Genomic DNA, 21,724 nt, shown 5'->3' on the forward strand with positions numbered 1-21,724 from the left:
AGAGAAATAACACCACTACTGTGCGAACAGATTTCGCAGCGAAGCCTGCCCAACCTGAGCGTCTGCCCTGGCATCAGTGTCCAGACAGTAATGCTTAGCAAAGGTATGGACCGACTTCCAAGTGGCCGCCTTGCAGATTTCTGCAATAGGAACATTACGGAGCAAAGCAGTCGTGGCAGCTTTGCCCCTGGTGGAATGAGCCTTAGGTTTACCCCCTAAGGTCTTACCAGCTTTTGGTAACACAACTGTATACAGGACACAATCCACCTAGAAATGGACTGTTTAGAGGTAGCAAGACCTGTGCTGACTGAGCCATAATTGATAAACAATTGGTCTGACCTACGAATATCCTTGGTTTTATCCAGATAAAATTTCAACACCCTCCTGACATCCAGGGAATGCAGGGACCTTTCCGCTGGAGAGGAAGGATTCTGAAAAAACGTTGGCAAAGTTATTGTCTGGTTAACATGAAAGTCAGATATAACTTTAGGAAGAAATTTAGGGTGAGTACGCATAACAACCTTAGCAGCATGAAATACAGTATAAGGTTCTTGGCAACACAACGCCTGAATTTCACTCACCCTACGGGCCGATGTAATGGCCACGAGGAACGCCACCTTCCAGGACAGGTGCTGCAACGAAGCCTTATGAATAGGTTCAAAAGGCTCCTTCATCAATCTGGACAGCAACACATTCAATTCCCATGAAGGCGAAGGAAGCCGGACAGGAGGGAACACTTTCTTCAAGCCTTCCAAGAAGTCTTTGATCACAGGGATCTGAAAGTAGGAAGTCTGTGAAGGGCATTTCCTGTAGGCAGTCAAAGCAGCCAGATGAACCTTAATGGAATGGACATTAAGGCCAGACTGCGCCAGATGTAGAAGATATGTAAGGATGACATCTTCCTTACACGTCGTTGGGTCATAGTTCTTGGACTTGCACCAGATGCAAAACCTCTTCCACTTGTAAGCATAAGAAGTCCTAGTGGAAGGTCGCTTAGCCTCCTTCAGTATGTCCATGCAATCTTCTGGTAGATTCAGATGGCCATATTGCACTATCTCAGGAGCCATGCCGCCAAACTCAAAGACGAGAGGTTGGGGTGCAACATCTGCCCCCCCGAACATCTGCCCCCCCGAACTTCGTGAGAAGGTCCGGCCTGCACGGCAGCCATATGTGAGGAAGGAGCGACCGGTGAAGTAGGTCTGTGAACCACCACTGTCTGGGCCATTCCGGGGCAATCAGGATCATCCGTGCCCTGGGCTGGGACAGTTTGATGAGCACCGCCGGAATCAGGGGAATGGGTGGAAAAGCGTACAGAAAGCTGTTCGACCAGTTGATCCATAGCGCATTCCCCAGTGTCCCTGGTTGGTAGTACCTGGAGGCGAAGTCTCGGCATTTGCTGTTTTCGGCGGTGGCGAACAGATCTATGTCTGGATTCCCCCACCATGCGAAGACTTCTCCTAGTACTTCGTCGTTTATGACCCATTCGTGGTTTTCCTGAATCAGTCTGCTCAGTGCGTCTGCCTGAACATTCTGCACACCTGGTAGATGGGTGGCCGTTATCGTCAGTCCCCTGGCCTGAAGCCAGTGCCAGATCGCCTGCGCCTCCTGCGACACAGTGCGCGATCTTGACCCCCCCTGCTTGTTGAGGTAATACATCGTGGTCGTATTGTCTGTCTGAACAAGCAACGAGTTGGTCCGGAACGACGGAAGAAAGGCCTTCAGTGCCAAGTGAACAGCTCTGAGTTCCAGGAAATTGATGTGGTACGTGGACTCCATCTGGGACCACGTCCCTTGAATCTGCAGCCGTGCGTGTGGCGTGAGGAAGATACAAGAGGCCATCGACCCCAGTAGAGAAGACACCGTCCTCACTGTTGTAGATGGAGCGGTCATAAGAGCCTGAGCCTTCCGAAGGAGTGATAACCGTCGCTCCTCCGAAGGAGACACGCTTGCTGACAGCGTATGGATGGAGGCTCCCAAGTACTGAATGCACTGGACCGGAGTCGGGACAGACTTGGACATGTTGATGTGCAACCCCAGCTTGTTTAAGAGAACCCACGTCTTCCGGAAGTGCGCTTGAGCTTCCAAGAAGGAGGAGGCCTTGATCAACCAATCGTCCAGGTACGGGTAGACAAACACCCTGTTCTTCCTTAGGTGTGCGGCTACCACTGCCATGCACTTCGAGAATGTCCTGGGCGCAGACTTCAATCCGAATGGCAGTACTGTGAATTGATAATGATTGGCGCCGACTTGGAATCGCAGGTACTTCCAGTGTTTGTGTGCAATGGGCACATGGAAGTATGCATCCTGAAGATCTATGGCACACAGCCAGTCTCCCTGTTGCAGCTGAGGATAAATCTGATGCAACGACAGCATGCGAAACTTCTCTCTGCGAATCCACTTGTTTTCTTGTCGCAAATCCAGAATGGGCCTGAACTCGTTCTTGTCCTTCTTGCGGACCAGAAAGAACCGGGAGTACAGACCTCTTCCTCTTTGAGACAGAGGTACGTCTTCTATCGCCTTTTTCCTAAACAGGATATCGGCCTCCGCCTGGAGCTCGCGCAGCTGAAACTGCGAGCTGACTTGAGGGATCGATGGAGGCGGGCCGGTGAACCGAAGACTGTATCCATTGCAAACAATATTCAGCACCCACTTGTCCTGAGTAATTTTTCTCCACTCTGCCAGAAAAAATTGGCCGCTTCCCCCCACCGGAGTGGGTAACGGATGAAGGGGAAGTAACAGCTCAGGGTCGAGACCCGGCCGCGCCCTTGTTCGCTGTAGAGGACTGCTGACCTCCCCTACCCTTCTGGCGTTTCTGGAAGGGCCTCCAGAACTGCTGCTGTTGTTGCTGCGGCAGTCCCGAAGCCTGTTCTCGCCCTCGGCCCTGCGCCCCGAACCGTCTCTGGAACGGGCGGTAGGCTTTCTTTTCTTTGGGCTTCTCCAAGCCCACAGCCGTCAGAGTCTCTGCCTCCGCCTTCATGCGGGCCATCTCATCATCCGCATGTTTTCCGAACAGGGTCTCCCCCGAGAAGGGCAGATTAGTCACTCGCTGCTGGGCCTCCGGCTTGAGTGATGTGAGCCTGAGCCAAGCATGGCGTCGCTGGTTGATCCTATGACAGTTATCATGGGCCGCCAACTGTGAGAAGTTGGCCTGATATATGATGCTCACTAGTTCTAGTGATCACCTTGTATCAGTCCAAACAACCCTTATGGTGATTGGTTGTAAGTCAACCTTATAGACCAGCTATCCTAATGGTAGCATGGACAAAGCAGTCTTAGGCTAAACTCTTTTGGCATGTGAAGCCAGCTGTTTTACCACAATATAACCCCTTGAATACCAGATGAAAGGACACCACACAGGTTGCTATGAAAATAAACAGTATATTAATAACAACACCTCTGAACTCTTTATGAGGTCAGAGGGCTAAGCACATGACAATCTCTTACGAAAAATACGACAAGTTGCACAAAATTACAATGGTGCCTTAGAGGCACGAAAAACCATATACTAAGTAAGTGGAATGTGAGAGTCGATAAAAGGAATGGAGCTGTCCAGAGGCTGTAGGATCGATGGGACCACGCTACACTAACTTCAGGTAAGTAATAGGAGGCCCACGGAACGCGTGTGCAGAGTGTGAACTCACACGCGAGATGCGTAACCACGTCTATGGACAGTACAGTTCAAGTAAAAGGTAAGTATGGACAAATCTGACTAGGGAGGACAACAACGACTGTGGAATTGGACACTAGGACAGTTAGACTACCCTTGAGTACCGAAATGCTCTCGTTACCTCACCCACGGGCTGCGGGTGCATAGGTGCCAAAGTGTGTCGGGTTCTCGCGTTGAAGTCAATGGAGCCTGAAAGAAAAGATGCTGCAGGCGACCAGGAGGAAGATGTCCGGTGCGACCCAAGGGTGGATCGGTGAAGAAGAGGACCTGAAAGCAGAGGGGACAGTGTTCAAAGTCACTAGCTGGTGACCGGTGTGGAACCAGGAAGGAACCAGGTGCTGTCGTCGCGATCAGGTGAAGAGTGGACGCTTGACTCTGCAGCCACGTGGACCAGGAGGTGTCTTTGACGACCAGGATGGAGGCACGAGCTGTCCCACGCAGGCTCTCGCTGTCGGCGGTGTCAGATCCGGGATTGGAGTCACCAGGCCTTGGCATAGGCAACCCACGCGGTGAGTGGAAAAGACGTCTGGTGCGGACTAGGAGAGTCCGGGGTGCCCCTCTTTTGGAAGGGAGCAAGGGCCAGTCTGGAGCAACCAGACCAGCAGCAAAGATGCAAAGGTTCGTCGTCTAGGAGGCCACTAGCCAGCCGGCAAGTGACCAGACAACGCGTCGAGCAGCAAACAAGCAGAAGGGCCCCACGCAGATCTCATGGATGCTGGAGGGCTGATCTTCGGTGCAGGGGCTGCTCGGGGCTGGGGCTTCTCAGTCCACAAAGCACTTGGTCGAGTTTACCTCGGGAGTCGTGCAGGAAGCGAAGTGCAGGTACGTTCAAGATGGCCGGTCCCACGTGTCTCGTCGCACCCACGGGTCTCAGCTATGCTGCAGATGTGAGTTGAGGTCGGAGAGGTCTGGGAATCCGGGTCTCGTCGGGCTCTGAAGTCTCCTTGCCCACAAGGGAGATTTCTTCAGTCTTCTGTGGAGCAGAACGTCGAAGTCCAGAGTTTCTTCTTGTAGAGTAGTTGAGGATTAATCTAATTTGGAATGGGACCAGCTCCTACCTTTATCCTGCTTAAGGGGGCTGCACTACTTACTAGGTCCCTCCCTGGGTGGGACCAGGAAGGGGGGTGGTTACACCCCCTATCCTTTGTCCGGTTACCCGCCAGAGCTGGGGCTGGAGTGCCCCAGCAACTGGTTTGAACCGGTGTATGCACAGGGCACCTTGTGTGCCCCAGGCATGTCTCATTCCTTTCAGGCCTATCCTCCCCAATACACAAAATCCTGTCTGTGGTGGTGCTAGCACCTCCCAAGGCAGGAAAAAGGCTCGAGTTAACTTTAACCGGGGTTCACAGTTACATACATGTCGTGGCGAGGGGGTAGTATTCCAAATCGTATGACACCTTACTCGACAGGTTTTGATAATGTTATACCAGAGTTAGCATTTAACCGCGAGGTTGATAATGCACTTAAGAGTATATGGTATAGCGTTATCATGAAACAGCTATTAGGACTTGGTTCCGCAAGCTGCAAACGGGCTCAGCTCATGCCAGAGCACCATCTCACATAATTCCAAGCACTCTGCCTTAAGGATTGATAAGGCCTTCCATAGGAGTGACTGATGGGAATATATGTGTCCATTTTAGGGTTAGATATAGGTATACTATATCTACAGCAAAGGGTGTTTACACCGCCTTGCCCCAGCTGTCATGCCTGCCAGTTGTGTCAGTTTTAGATGGCCAGCCAGGGGTGGCATAATACATGCTTCAGCCACTGGTAGGCCCTGGGTACACCTATGCCCTGGGTACAGGGACTGATAAGGTGGCCCAGTACCAATTGGTAAATGCACCTAAAGTACATGGTTGTCAATTTAGAGAGAGAACTGCTAGGCTGTGGGTCTGATTAGCAGGCCCACAGCCAGGGAAAGTCGTAAACCAGAGAAGCAAAAAACAAAAATCTGGGGTGACCATAGGATTGCAGACCCCACTCTCCTACACCAACAGGGAACCATCAGCAGCCGCGCTGATAACCTGGTTCGAAACCAGCATCCCTTCCTTCAGGATCTCTAGGAAATCCTCCCTCTTGTCTCGTGGCAGGAGTTCATGAACTGCTGGAGAGATTCCCACAGGGAACGATAGTACCGTCCCAGAAGAGCCGTATCGCTAGCGGTCTTCATGGCCGTAGCAGCTGTCCCACAAGCCTTCCTGCCATTAGAATCGATCCATCGGCTCTCCTTTTCCGGAGGCACGGTAGAAGACGGAGAGGTAGAATGTTGTTTTCTGGCCGCCGTCACTATAACGGAATCCGGAACCGGGTCAGACCTTAGAAAAGCCGGGTCGGAATCCGGAGCCCTATATTTCTTCAGCAGACGGGATGGAGCAGCGCTCGTTACTGCAGGCGTAAGGAACAGCTCCTCCGCTGGCTCTACCAAGCCTGGCACGGGCGGCAGCAGAGGGCGAGACAAATGTTCCTTGTGAAGTGTCTCAAAGATCACGGACGTCGTAGGTGTGGGAGCCGTCACCGTGATTCCTAATTTCGCGGCACCCCTCAGGAGAACATCCTAGAACGTGCTGATGTCATCCACGGGAGACACCCTAGTCCCCGGAGAGTCTGACAAGATCGGGGAGTAGGACCTGGTTCTGGAAGAGTTCGTGCGGGACCGTGAACCGCGCCTCCTGTGGCGCCGTCTGGACCTCGTCGAGGATCTGTGACGGCTGCACGACCTCCCTTTCCGTCCGGAGCGGGATCGCGACTTCTGTGGCTTCGGTCGTCCTGCCGGTTCCACCGGGACAGGAGACTGTGGCTTGGGTGGTCCCCTCGGCCGAGGGGTCCCCTTCGGAGGAGTCGGGTACCTGGGCAGGGAAACCGACCTCGGAGGAAGCGGTGGAGGCTTGTCAACCAGCAGCTGAGGTTGAGGCGGAGGCTGGGGCCGAGGTGGTAGAGGTGGAAGAGGCGGCGGGGTAGGGACCCGCGGAGGAAGCCCTCCCAGCAAAGGAGGAGGAGGAGGTGTCACTGTCCCCGGCTTAGGAGGGGTATACACAAGGGAGTACACCGAGCCCGGTGACCCGCCCTCCTTATCAGGCTGGGATGTGGGAGAGTCTCTCCTAGGCACTGGACGCCTGTCAGACTGACTCCTGGCGCCCAAACTCCTTCTGCGCCGTTCCTGCGTCGAAGAACGGTGACCCGACGGCGAGCGTCGGCCCCTCGACATCGAACTGCGCTTCCTCGACGGCGAACGCCTGTCCCTTGACGGCGAACGCTTCCGCCTCGACGGCGATCTCCATCGCCTCGACGTCGATCGTCTTCGCCTACACGGCTTCCTGTGCCTCGACGGCGATCTCTTCCTCGACGGCGATCTCTTGTGCCTTGATGGCGATCTCTTGCGCCTCGACGGCAATCGCCCCCTCAACGCCGAGGATCCCCTCGACGATAATCTCTCCTTTTCGCCGACGGCGAACGGCGGTGTCGCCACGATGGCGAGCGCTGACGCCGGGCCACCCGTCGATGACGAAACCGTCACCGGTGACGTCGACGGCGGTCTGTTCAGCTCCTTCGACGTCTAACGTCGACGCCGCTTCGACCCAGAGCCCTAGGGAGACGGGGAACAGACTGTAGTCATCCCTCTCGACGCCGTCATCGGTGCAATCGACACCGACGTGGAATGGGGACGCTTGCTGGACTTCCTGCCTCTGGGGAGCCCCCCAGAGGCCTCAGCATGGGCAGATGAAGCCCCTTCAGACCCACCTCGTGCTTGCAGTCTTCTCTCCTTCATGCCTTGGAGCCTGATCTTCTTTCTGTCTCTCAGGGTTCTGGTTGTAAATCCCTGGCAGATCTCACACTCATCAGGGTTATGAGAGGAGGGAAGGCAGAGGATACACACTTCATGTGGGTCAGTCTTGGCCTTCTTCCTGGAACACTCCGGGCATTTGTCAAATAATGCAGGCATATTCGACAAAAAGACTGCCCCAAAGCACACCAAAGAAGATTTAACCAAAGTACTTTGAACAAAGTACCACAAAACACTTGAAAAAGTGAGAAATCACAAAAATAAATCCCAAAAGGGAGAGCTCAATGCTCCAGGGTCCTGCTAGCAGGAGCCGGAAAAAAGAACTGAAAGTAAAAGGAACCTGCAGTGCATTCTGGGATACTGTGAAGTTCTTGAAGGTTCTCTTAAAGGCACAGTATCCTGTTTTGAGCCACATAATGGCAGCCTATAGGGGATGTCTGTCCAGGTCTTTCTCTCTATCATTCCAGAGGGTTTTTGCTGTTAAAGCAAGGGAAATCTGGACAGGCTTTGCTGTTTGTGGATTTTTGGTGTAATTTCTAGTTGAAGTACTGGACAGTGTAGCCTGTGGATACAGGCTGCATTATCTGTCTTTAATTCTCTCTTAAGTGTCTGTGCAGTTCTGCATTTTTCGACACTTTAAGAGATTATTTTTGATTGCTCCGGGGTCCACGCACATGGGCGGGATTATTCACTAGATTATGACTATACACAGAGATCCCCTACTACAGAACGTGCATGAATGACACCAGATACATCATCAAAATGTCTTTATTCGGTTTCCATGCCAAAAGAAACCATAAAAGTTCATATTTACAAATCACATACATTGGTAAAAAAATTATACAGATTTCAAAAGAACCAGCACAACATAAAATATCTTAATTCATCAAAGATAGTGATTAAAACCCTTCGTAGGGTCGTTTAAGCGTAGCCCGTAGAGCACAATATGGCATACTGGGATGTCTATGACACTATTCCTATTATAGGTTTGTCCTATGTCTAATACAGAACTTCAAAAACGTAACAATGTTTGTCACCATACATTCGGTCTCCATGAGTTGCAACACAATAAGGGCAGGACGACAGTGGCGAAAACCTAAATTTTTTTAAATTGGAATTATCCAGTGCTTTCTCGGTTCTTTATAAAATTTACAAAAAAGAACCACATGGATTAAGGATTGAGTTGATACATCATCGCAGGGACAAGGTATTAGCAGCTTTGACCAATCATTAATTCTGGGAAAGGTAACCAATCGATGGAAAATATTCAACCTGAAACGAGTCAGCAGAAACCTTTCATAGCCACTCAGATTACAGATTAAATAGGGCTGCATGGCCATGGTAGATTGAATCAGCAGTGAGTGTTGAACTGAGTTTTTTTTAACCTCAGTAGCCAGGCGCAGTTCTTCAAGATGAGTCAAACATAGCTTTTTCAGGCCTTTTCTTGAAATCTCTACGATAAGTGTGGGGGGGGGGGGGTGGTTATGGTAATATCTTTCTAAACCCAAATCATACAGAAACCTTTTGACATAAAGGAGCCAACCAATTTTGTATGAATTTTTGAGTGAGAGACAGTCATTTAGTATGCCTTGATTGAAAACTGTCTTTGTGGAAGACCAAAGGTGATGCCACAGGAGAATCGGTTGCATTTTTACAATATCGGTGATATATGGCAGAGCTAACTCTAGGTGGCAGCTAAAAGTTGAGGAACCTCGCGGAACCGTGAGGAGGAACCTCAAGTTCTCCATTTTTTGAAGGGCTTCCACCTGACCATAACCCCCCACCCCTGCTCCATAGATGGCTGTGCTGGTGCATTTTGCCTGGTAAATTTGAATCAACTCCGCTGGTGGTCTTTTACCAAGCCTCTGTGTGAAACTTACTAAAGCACTGGTAGACCTTATGAATAACCAAGCAAGTTGTTACATCGCATGTGTGACAACGCATGCGATGTAACAACGACTACCATTACAACGCAAACCATTATATTGCATGTGCTTTTAAAACGCATGTGATGTAATGGCTATCCACATCGTTGTGAGAAAACTGGGCTGTTCAGTTTCCTCACAACGACGTGCACGGCCCCTTTGTCGACACTGGAACCAGGAGAGAGGAACCACGAGGAGAGATGGGCAAGGGGGATTGTGCTTGGGGTTACTTTTTAAGGGTTTAGGGTAGTGTCAAAGTAGTGTTGAAATATTTGTGTAGGGTAAGGTTGTACCTTAGGATTTAGGGTACTGTCGGGGGGATTGTGCAGGGTAGAGTTAGATTGTAGGAACCGGACTGAGGGTAGGGGGAGGGTCGTGCTGGGGCTAGTGTTTTAGGGTTTAGGGTGGTGTTGTGGTGTCTGTGTAGTGTAGGGTAGTGTTTTAGGGTTTAGTGTAGCGTCGGGGTCGTGTAGGGCAGTGTTTGAGTGTAGGGAGGGGACTGGTGGTAGGGTGGAGGGGCGTGCTGGGGTTAGTGTTTTAGAGTTTAGGGTAGTGTTATGGTGTTTGTGTAGTGTAGGGTAGTATTTTAGGGTTCAGTGTAGTGGCAGGGGTCGTGCAGGATAGTGTTTGGAGTGTAGGGACCGGGGTAGGGGTAGGGTTGTGCAGGGGGTAGTGTTGTGGTGTTTGTGTAGTGTAGGGTAGTGTTTTAGAAATTAGTGTAGTGTCGGGGGTTGTGCAGGGTAGTGTAGTGTTATTGTAAGGAGAGGACTGGGGTTGGGGAATTAGTGTAGTCGGGGGGTTGTGCAGGGTAGTGTAGTGTTATTGTAGGGAGAGGACTGGGGGTCGGGGAGGCCCGTACAGTGGAACTACATTAATGATTACGGTAGTGTAGGTTGGAGTCACTTACCTTGCAAAAGTTTACCATGAGTATACCTTAACCACGCATGCCTTGGCGCTGAAATGGCATGCGTGGTAAAGGTATAGTCGTGGTAAAATTTTGCATTGTAATGGGACTCGTAATTGACATTGCGCAGTAATACCCGCGTTGTAAAGGCATGCGTGGTATTTCTATGCGATGTAACAAGTGCTATTTCAATAAATGCATGAATGGTGACCATTTGACACAGATATCTGATACTGACAATCTGCAGGTCTTGAAACCAAATTTAGGCAAAACCAAACCAACTTCGGAGCAGCTCTAGAACTACTGGGTCTCTAGGACTCAGAAAGAGAAGAAAGTAGGAATGTATGCTCTACTCCTGGCATTCATCACTTTTAGTCTATGTAAGAGGCATGGGTATGACTACCGTGGTCTCTGTACCAAAAGAACTCAAGATGCATCAGGTTGACAATGCTAAACAGGAACAGGACTTGCATTTTAAGCATTTTAAGCTGGACAGTACTTTCTGTGACTGGTTGATTCATGTATGTGATGACACAAACAAGCTAAAAATAAACGGGATGGAACGTGGCAAGAGAAACTACCAACGGTTCCCACTTATTCAAGAATTTGTGCCTGTACACTGCAAATAGAGTTGTAACTTTTCTGTATCAATCTATTGCCCTTGAACATATCTACATGTAAAAAAATTGCTGAAAATATCTATTAGAAATAAGAATACACTAGAAGAATCGTAGTAATTAGTTATTTTTCAATGCATTGGGAGAGATTGAAAGAGGGAGAAAAACTCCATGAATATATCGAGTAAACTAACCTGTAAATAATGCATGCTGAATAAAGATATGTTTACTGAAGAATTTAATGGGAGACACTGAAATTTGCTTAGCAAGAGTAAAAATATGAAATCTATATAAAACAAAAAATATACCCTTTCACCAGCACACATTTTAGTGAATAATCAAATGATTATGAACAAAGAAAAATGTACCTGGATTGCGTAACAGTAAAGGCTGAGCTTTAGGTTGGGAACCCGCCGCAGCACGCAGTTGCTGTAATGGCACAAGCTGGACAATCTGTCCATTTGGGTGCCTGAACAAGTTTACCCCCCCTGGATTCCTAAAGGGTTGCAAGACCATCTTCTGTCCCTGAGCAAGCTGCACATTGCGGACTGGACGTACAGTTGGAGAGCCAGAGGGAACAGGAATCAGAAGGAGACGGGGACCGGCGCGCTTTTCGGTTCCTGGAGACAATATTGGAGTGCTTGAAACCGCAACACTAGCTTGAGAACCAGCACCTGCAAGATAAATAATTAATCAGGAATGTAGCAGCAGGGTAGGAAAAACTCATGAACCCTGAAAATGAGAGTAGAACAATGGAATGACCATAATTTTCAAACAAACAACTGTAGTAATGAGACTGCAACTACTATTAAAACTAATAATTCAAATGCACAACATATACAATGTTATAACAGTGATAACACTTCTTAAGATGTAAAAAGAAGTGTGGGATAATCGCTTCTCAAACATTAATCGTTTCTGTTTGCTGATTACCCCTGTCATTCTGTCACGGTGGGAGAGGTGTGGCGCCGCGGCCAGGGCGACTGACGCTGGAATCTGGGGACCACGGTTCGATCCCCGGCTCCGGCGGCAGGTTAGCCCAGCACCATGTGACTCTGGGCAATAGCTCGCTTAATCTTCCCGACGGCCCCCCAGCGCCTAGAGACCCTTACGGGTGATTGTGCGCTTTACAAATGTGGACTTTTACCATTATGCAGTGTCCAGAACAGGTTACTCAACTCAGGACAAAAATAGCTTTTCTTATTTCTGGGTAAATGTTTCTCACAGGATATCAGAATCAGTAACTTACCATGGTTACATGTGATCATTCACACAAAAGAGCACACAAGCAATCTCATTAAGCTCAGCTTCAAAGATTGACAAAAATTGTTAGGATAGAATACATTGCAGTCTAAGAGTCTAGAAGCAGTACAGGAACAAGTCTGCCCTCTCCACCCCCCTCATTTCATAAGCCATAGGGGTTAAGAACCATCACAGGATGAAGATCTTCAGGTCAAAGTCCCAGATAGCGAGGGCAGTTATGGCCCAATGTAACTAACATATACGCTGTGACTGTCCACATATACATTTAACCCTTCCAATGTAATATGAACTTACATTTGGGAGTGTGCGTGTGCACACATACCTAAACAGACATGCCCTATTATAGTACTTCAGAAATATTCTTGGAAGATCTACATAACAGATATGTTAAACAGCTGTGGTGGCGTCATTCCAATAGGCGAAACATGGTCTAGGTGGTGCCTATAGCCCTTTCAATTAACACATGTATAATAGTTTGGTATGCAGCGTACTTTCCATCTTGTCAGGTCAGATTATTTTTCCCTGAAGGGGCTATGTTAAAGCAACGGAGAACTGGTGTGTTAAGTGAAAGGATTTTGTATGATCAATTTAATTAGTAATGGCTCCTCTTTGGGAGTAGCAGACATTCCACTGCTGCCTGTAGGTAAGTGAAGAAGGAAGGCTACACAATTGTTTGCTTTACACATCCACAATACAAATCTCTCTATCTATCTGATGATAAGGCTCACTCATTATAAAATCTGTTTAACATAACATAACGTGTATTTGTAAAGCACACGTTCACCCAGAGGTTTCTTGGCGCTGAAAAAATTTCTTGACTAGCAGATGGCAACTATAAAGACTGGTTCATGGCTACACAACTGAACTGTTTCAAATAGAGAAACCGCAAATCTTGCAAGTACCACGTTCACATCCCATCTTGGATTAGGAACTTCCATCACAGGGTTTGGCTTTTTAACCCATTCACAAAGTTTTTAACGCAGGACAATAGGAATAAGTATCTGTGATTACTGTGCTCAGTCAACGCCGAATAGAACTCATATTGGCGTCCTTTGGTAGGACAAGCACAAGGTAGGAGGACATTACGTCGAATAGCTGAAGGGTCTTTCTCAGTCAGGGGCTGCTGACTGGAAAAACTTCATAATTTAAAATAATAACAACAGTTGAGGGACAGAATGCAGAACAATGTCATACATTCAACCCAGTATAGAGATCTGGGCCTAAATCCATCTTTTTTTTGCTCACCATGCCATTCCAGTTTTAACCCAACAATATACAAATGAGTCTTGACCCTGTGCCCCATGGGAACAGTCCAGCCCGAACTGCCAAGCCAGGTCTTCCCTGGACTAGAAACAAGCATCCTAGGACCAGTTTCGGGCTTTCAGCCCTCATCAGCCAGGATAGCTTGATTCCAGTGGCATGGAGAGCACGGGATCCATGTCTGAGCATACCCGTCCCACTCGGGGTGACAAATGCAAAAACAACAGTTGATGGACATAATGCAGAACAAGGTCATACATTCACCCCAGTACAGAGATCTGGGCCTAAATCCATCGTTTTTTTTGCTCACCATGCCATTCCAATTTGAACCCAGCCATATGCAAATCAGTCTTGACCCTGTGCCTCATGGGAACAGTCCAGCCCGAACTGCCAAACCAGTTCCTCCCTGGACTGGAAACAGGCATCCTAGGACCGGTTTCGGGCTTTTAGCCCTCATCAGCCAGGATAGCTTGATTTCAGTGGCATGGAGAGCACTGAACTCACCTCTGAGCATACCCGTCCCACTCGGGGTGACAAATGCAAAAACAACAGTTGATGGACAGAATCGAGGTGAATGTTTTGCCATTGTACAACATTCCGTCCATCATCTTGTGTGTTTTGCCATTCGCCCTATGTGGGAAGGGTATGCCCAGACATGGGTCCTGTGCTCACTACGCCACTGGAGTCAAGCTATCCTGGCAGATGACGGCTGATAGCCAGAAACCGGTCCTAGGATGCTTGATTCCGGTCCAGGGAATACATGGCTTGGCAGTTCGGGCTGAACTGTTCCCATGAGGCACAGGGTCAAGACTGATTTACATAGGGCCCTGTCTGAACTGGGGTGGCGTGGTGAGCAAAATAACGATGGATTAAACCCAGATCTATGACTGGGGGTGAATGTTTTGCCATTGTGCAACATTCCTTCCATCATCTGGTGTGTTTTGCGGTTCGCCCTATGTTGGAAGGGTATGCCCAGATGTCGGTCCCGTGTTCACTACGCCACTGGAGTCAAGCTATCCTTGCTAATGACGGCTGATAGCCAGAAACCGGCCCTAGGATGCTTGATTCCGGTCCAGGAAAGACATGGCTTGGCAGTTCGGGCTGGACTGTTCCCATGAGGCACAGAGTCAAGACTGATTTGCATATGGCTGTCTGAACTGGGGTGGCGTGTTCCGTCCATCATCTTGTGGGATAATTTAGAATAATGCCTACACTTAGTGGGTTGAGTATTCGTTTGTCACCTGGAATATCAGGGATGCCCTTAAGACATTCTGTTCCTGCTGAAGACAAATAGGCAATTCTGGCATTCTTTAACTTAACCCTAGTCTGTGCAACGAGTGCCTTGTTTATTATTGGCAATTTCTTTCTCTCAACCAGCCTGCGATGAGTAGTAAGTGAATCACCTAGGTTTAGCACTCACTAGAGATCTAATGTACTGTAGGTATGCTGGATGTGGTGTGAAAGAACAAATGGCTTGTTAGGCACATATCTAACCACCTACCTGGGAAGTTGCCATGTCTAGAGGCTCTAAAATATCTATTCTGAAACAGGGAACATTTCAAATGTTGAACCCGTGTGTTAAACACGAGTGTGCATGAATTCGGAATTCTTTTTTTTTTTTTTTTTTACAATTTACTAAAATGGCAGAAATAGAAAGAATTAAACAACAAAAAATGGTGATTTCCAGTCCTTACCTGTTTTTTGGCTGAGAGAATTTATTCCAGACAGCAAAATAGGCACAGAACTGATAGTAGCACCTGAAGTGGAAGATGATGATGTGGTCACAAATGTTGTAGCTTTTGTTGTGGCCACCAAAGAAGCAGAAGTATGTGTGTTCACTGGTAAAGGAATTGTTGATGTGTTTACTATTGTTCTTGCAAAGGAAAGAGGAGTTAAAGGTGTGACTGGAATTGTGGGAAATTTCACAGTTGCTTTGGTTGAGGTCACAGTAGCGGAGGATACAGTTGTAGGCGAAGTTGTATTTATTGTCTGAGATGCTAAGGGGACGTCAAACCCAGCAGGAGATTGTAGTTTACCAGGAGAGCTGACTGCGGGGTTCTTAGCAGGGGTGGTTGTAGGAGACACCAGTTCATTAGTATTAACTTTGGAAATAAGAGTAGCAGCTGTAAAGAGTGGCGCAGAAAGTGTGGATGAAGGTGTAGGCAAAGTTGACATTCTAGTCGTAGGAGTGGTAGTGAAAACTTGGCACGACCGGGAAGTGGCCACAGGAGTGACAACAACATATGACGTTGGACTGACGTTGAATTTCTGAGTGCCTGAAACTGGTTGTGGGGTGCCGACAACTGGGATCTTCTGCTGCAGTGATCCAGCTTTATTTAGCAAAAACTGTGTGTACACACCACCAGATGAAGGCCGGGCTGCTGGAGAAAAAGAACATCTTTAAGTCAGCAGTGAATTTTATACTTGGGCATTAGGAGGTTTGGCAAAAACATGTACAACACCACTGGGACTAAAAGCCACAAACATTTTATTACAGGCACAATCTTAATAAAACACTCAAAAGCTACTTCAGTCGACAACTGATCCTTTCACTTCAATCCATATTTGAAACGAAACAGTTATCTGTAAAACCAGTTCTGTATCATGGGTATCTTAATTAATAAACATCCGAGTATCTCTTGTTAAATACGTGGCATGGGTCTTATTTAAGAAGAAACATATTTCTCAAACTATAAACAAATACGTCTATACAGAATTTTCTATTTACTTTCTCATAAGAAAATATTCTAAAATCCACAGACATTGACAAACCACTACAAAGAAAAGAACAAAAGTTACTTACCTGTAAACTGTGGTTCTCCAGTATTGGTGTCTTTCATAGATTCACATGCTTGAATATTCCCCGTCGTCGGAGTGGGAGTCCCACGGTACATAAAATAGTAGTAAAAAAAATCACATATATAAATAATATATGTCATAGTAATAATAATAATAATAATATTAAAATAGAATTTAATAGAATGCTTGAAAGTACCATAGAACATTATTAACACATAAGGAAGCATTGAGGGAGAATCACTTCACTGGCATCTCCATGTCGTTATCATAGTCCAAATTCCAGCCAATCAGGCTGTCGCACCCTCTAGAACCTTCTCCTCAGAATCTCAGGCCCTCAGATTTTCGTAGCACAAGAGTGACAAAAGGGTGGATGAGAAGAGAGCCTCTGAGGGGAGGAAGGGTGGGTCGCATGTGAATCTATGAAAGACACCAATACTGGAGAATCACAGTTTACAGGTAAGTAACTTTTGTTCATCTCCAGTATTGGGGTGTCTTTCATAGATTCACATGCTTGAATAGAATAGCAAGCAATAGCCAATAAATCCATAAAAGGTTACAACCGTAATGCATGAACATATCGAATATTTAAACAAACACTATTAATGGTACACTGATGCGAAAACTGCCCTTGTCGAGTGGGCTCTCACCGGAGTAATTAAGGGCTTGCCCATCTTTGTATGACAAAAAGAGATAGCTGATGTCAAATCATGGGGCAATGGTTTGTTTGGTCACTGGATGCACTAAACGCATACACAAGAAAGGTGGTCTGGCTTGCGTAGGCAGCAGTCCGTTGTATGTAGAATTTAATACATCGTTCGAAATCTAAGGAATGTAGAGTGCACTCAGCTGAAGACTGAGGGTTTGGAAAGAAAGTTTCATAGGATGACTGGTTCATAAAGGTGAAAGTCAGATAGAACCTGTGGTATAAATAATAGATTGGTGCGCAGCACCAGAGAGTCACTTGGAAGTTGAAGTTAAATATATTTGATGGTAAAAGCTTGAATAGGACTCACACGTCGAGAAGACGTGAGAGCGAGTAGGAGGGAAACTTTCCCTGTTAGAAATGTCGAATCCAGAAATGGATTGGTTCAAAATAAGCTTAGAGAAGCTGGGCTAATACGACGTCGAGGCGCCGAGAGGCGGGGAACGCCCGATGGGCGGACACATCCTGTAGAGGCCCTAAAAGAACTTGCGAATAATCCGGGAGGAATAGAGAGACCTGAATCTATCATGGCAAAAACGAGAAGTGCAGCCAGTAATTTTCAAGACGAAATGAGTAAAGGGCTGACTTTACCATAAGGAGAACAACAGGTAGGGTTTGCTCTAGTGTAGCGTGCATAGAATTGATTCAGACAGACTCGCACCAGATACCAAAGCGTTTACATTCTAGTTTATATTTCTAAGTAGTGGAGGGGCTCTTGCGTTCGCGAGAAGCCTCCCTTCAGTCTGCGGCAATGCACAAGAGAGCAAATTCAGATTGCACAGGTTGAAACCACAAGCTGGAGGCCTGAGGAATGCGGATGGTGAATCCGTCCGTACTGTACTGTCAGAAGGTGCGGCAGAGGGTGAAACGTGATAGGTTTGCAGCAAGGTAGTAGGAGGAGACCCATGCACCCATGTCGGCGAGGCCGTCTGAGCACAAAGAGTGGGATGTGACATGGTTAGAACCTAATTTTCCGCTGGAGACGAGGCACAAACAGAATCGGTGGAAAATCAAATGCAAATACTGTTGACGAGTTCATCGAATGCAGTTCCGCACGATCATTTGTGGGGAAGGCAGATTGCATAGTATAGGCATTTGCGGTTGAGAGGCGCTGCAAACAGATCCAGGGCTGCTTATCCCCCCAGGCATAAGATGTGGTCCAGGGTCCGTTGGTGGAGATCCCACCCGTGGTTGTCCTAGGCGGATCCGCTGAGGGAGTCCGTCATGACGTTCAAGACCCTTGGAACATGTATTGCAGAAATATCAATGCGATGGTGAAAGCCCTATTGGCAAATGTGTTGTGCTTGTTTGGGCGACAGTGATCACGTACCTCCTTGCTTGTTGAGATAGTGTATAGTGATAGTAATGTCTGTACACGCTAACACCGATTCCTTTCGCACTAGGAAGCGGAAGGCTTTCAGAGCCAGGAAACTGGATAACAGCTCCAAGTGGTTAGTGTGCGACGTGCGTTGGAAAGGCATCCATCGGCCTTTGATGGAAAAAACCCTGAAGGTGCGCTCCCTAACCTTCCGGAGAGGCATCGTTGGTAAGGGTGAGCGGTGGAGCGTCCGAGGAGGGAGCGGCCTGCTGCGACACTGGGAGTGTGGGCCAACCAGCCCAGCGGTGTCCTCATTCTAAAGTTAAATTAGATGTCGTCGAATAAGCCAGATAGCTGTCGCCACTGCTTGGCTAGCTCCTCTAGCATTTTCTCATGTGTAATCTTCTACGTACAAAAAAGGTCAGTTTGAGTAGATCCTCAAAGTCATTCCTGGCCACTTCAGATGGCGGCCGTGGCCAGGAATGACTTTGAGGATCTACTGAAATGGACCTTTTTTGTACGTAGAAGAACCAGCATGTGGGAGATGCAGGCCTGTTGTTCGTGTGAGACAAACACCTTTTGCTAGGCTTGTATTGATTGATGCTCCGAGAAATGTTCATATCGGAGCTCGGACTAGTTGGGACTTGTCATGATTTTTTGAAAATTAGGTTTTGAAACAGTGACTGACAAGTCTGGGTGTGCTGGACTGCCTGTTGATAAGAGCGAGCCCTTATGACACAGTCGTCTAAGTAATGATACATTTGTATGCCTTGCAGACGTAGACAGGCTGCCACTGGTGCCAGGATCCAGGTAAAGACACGTGGAGCAGACCGAAGTCCAAAGGTAGGACCTTGAATTGAAAAGGTTTGTACGTATTGTAAAGTGTAGCCACTTCCTGTGCTGTGGAAGGATTGGCACATGAAAATAGACATCCTGGAAGACGAGTGTAAGTATAAAGTCGTTCTGGCAGTAGTACTTCAGGACCTTCTGGAGGTACAACATTTGAAAAGTTTGCGCAAAGATCAAAAATCAGGCGCATCCTTCCTGACTTGCTTGTTGATGAGGTACTGAGAGTAAACCCTAACTCTGTTGTTGGAGATTCGGAACCACTCCGACGGTCCGTGTGCGTAACAATATAGACACTTGTGCAAACGACTCGCATAAATGAGGAGGTAGAGGTCCCCCTTTGAAGGTGTAGCAAGAGGGAATTTGCCAAATTCTAGAGCGTGCCCTTTCAACACAACTATTAGAACCCCCAACTAACAAATGGCATAGTTGACCAAATGGAATAAAAGAGAGAGAAATTCAACCGTCAGCCTTTCTGGGATGGATTAAGGGTGGGTTCTTAGGCAAGTCGTTGTTTCCTGGAAAAATTACCTCCGGTATACGAGTTGGAGCCGAATAATGCAGTTGGTTCTGATTGTAGGAGTGATACTGGGTGGAGCTCCTTGGAAAAGAGGATGTGGAGCTGCAACCTCTGGCACCACGAAAGGGCTGCTTTCTGTACTGGAGAGAACCGAAGGCGCGGGTAGTGTCTGCAGTGTCTGCTCAACATGTTGGCCAAAGATGGATTGCCCATAAAAGGTACGTCCATTATTTTAGTCTGAACCTCTGGGCGAAAAAACAGAGCGTTCTGCCAACCTTGTCTATGCAATACTGCCGCAGCTGCGAGCTGTCTAAAAACTCGGAGACGCAATGTGCACTGCACGGTTTATTGTTTCTGATGCACTTCTCCCATTCTTCCGCAGGATCCTTGAAGCGTCAGCCGAGGAGGATATGGGAATAAGGGCTACCTCCGTCAACATGGCAGACTACCCCAGGCAGCGGTACCTGCCCAAAATGGCTAAAGAGTTGCCTGCTGAAACTATGGTTGCAGCCATTGTCAGGTAGTAGTTGAGAGACAAGACAAGCAGGTGAATTGTCTGGCGTTTTAAATATTGTGTTCGAGGCGTGAAAGAACCGCCAGCACAGATCTTGGGCTCAGGAAGAGCCAAAGACTTCCCATCAAATAAAAGGTATCAGAGGAACTGAACGAACTTGGGTCCGTAGTGAATTGTAAAATCAAAGAGAAAAACGGTCTGCTTCTTTCCTCGTGACGAGGGGAAGATGAAAGCGAGCCGCCGTTCTCTCCATGAGGAGGTTTGATCCTCCACTATCCACCGGAGGGTAATGTAATGGAGATTCAAGTGTAAGAGAGGGTATCATTTCACCATGGAACAGGACATGGAAGCCTTGTCGTCAGAAACATAATTCTGGTCTTAAGAAACCAGATGCTGAGAGTCTGACAAAGTTTTTTGCCAGTCCAAGAAATTATGGCGTTGAGTAAGGAGCCATCACAATGATGTATTGGAAAAGCAGTGTACGGCTAATAAATAGTCTACAAAAGCACCTTGCATATAGCCAACTGGCAACTAGGTTAACCGTCGACGAATCCAACTGTTGACTGGGTCAACCGTCGATTAGGCCAACGGTAAACGAGGCCATCTGCGTCAACCCAGCTAACTGGCGACAACACCAACCCTCGACGAAGCCAACCGTCGACGAAGCTTTCCGTCGTTGACAAAGTCCATTGTTGGACAAAGTTGATGAAGTAATTGCTGTATTGTAACGTCTATGGAGCTGACCGTCGACGAGGCCACTGTCGACGAGCCCATCATCGCCGCAGCTCTGTCGTCAACTAAGCCAATCGTGGACGAAGTTAATGATCGACGAAGTACACCGTCGACGAAGTTTACCGTCGACGAGCTACCGCAGACGAGCCCACTGTCGACGAAGCGGACTGTCGCCAATGGGCCAACCGTCGACTAGCCTTATCGTCGACGAGGCTTACCGTCGACGAGGCTGATTTCACTGTCGTCGATGGAGCCACTGTCTACGGCGAAGCCACCGTCTACGACGAGACCACCGTCGACGGGCCAACCGTCGACGAGCCTTATCGTTGAAGAGCCTTATCGTCAACGAGGCATATTTCACTGTCGTCGATGGAGCCACCGTCTACGATGAAGCAACCTTCGACGTCGAGGCCACCATCGACGAGCCTACCGTAGACGAGAGGGCACTGTCCTTACTGTCGTAGACGGAGCCACCGTCGACGACGAGGCAGTCGACGACGAAAACTTAGAAGTAGAAAATGGCCTTTAGACTCGTCGACACACTAAACTTCGTCGTCGACAAAGATGGAGTCTTTCATCGTCGACGGGCGTGTCGACGAGTCCGTCGACGGACTGGCACCTTTCTAAGTGTATAGGTGGCAGTAAGAGTCTGAAAACGCCAGAGACTAGGTCCCGTAGGCGTGGAGGCCAGCAGACTCAGTGGGGGAACAATATCCAGAGGATCCTACTTCATCCTTGAAGGCCAAGAAGAAGGAATCCCAGTTCCACACCCACGCTTAGAGAGGACTTAGCATGCTCAGAACAAACACTCACCATGTCAGAGACAGGGATGACAAAAGTCTACAACTCCTGTAGCCACAGAAGGAGACGGGCCT

At 48.0% G+C, this 21,724-nt stretch overlaps 1 protein-coding gene across 2 annotated transcripts in view; it reads right to left on the reverse strand.

The window, feature by feature from the left end:
- Positions 1 to 21,724, reverse strand: part of MGA (MAX dimerization protein MGA) — a 949,809-nt gene that overhangs the window by 186,196 nt on the left and 741,889 nt on the right. For both annotated transcript variants that reach the window (XM_078659651.1, XM_078659650.1), the window contains exons 15-16: positions 15,112 to 15,798; positions 11,263 to 11,568 (exon numbers count right to left, since the gene is read on the reverse strand). In XM_078659651.1, coding sequence (XP_078515777.1) covers positions 11,263 to 11,568; positions 15,112 to 15,798 — 993 coding nt within the window. The remainder of the gene's footprint in view (positions 1 to 11,262; positions 11,569 to 15,111; positions 15,799 to 21,724) is intronic.

This window comes from Lissotriton helveticus, chromosome 9 (assembly GCF_964261635.1).
Source record: "Lissotriton helveticus chromosome 9, aLisHel1.1, whole genome shotgun sequence".
In the NCBI taxonomy this organism is placed as follows: Eukaryota; Metazoa; Chordata; class Amphibia; order Caudata; family Salamandridae; genus Lissotriton; species Lissotriton helveticus.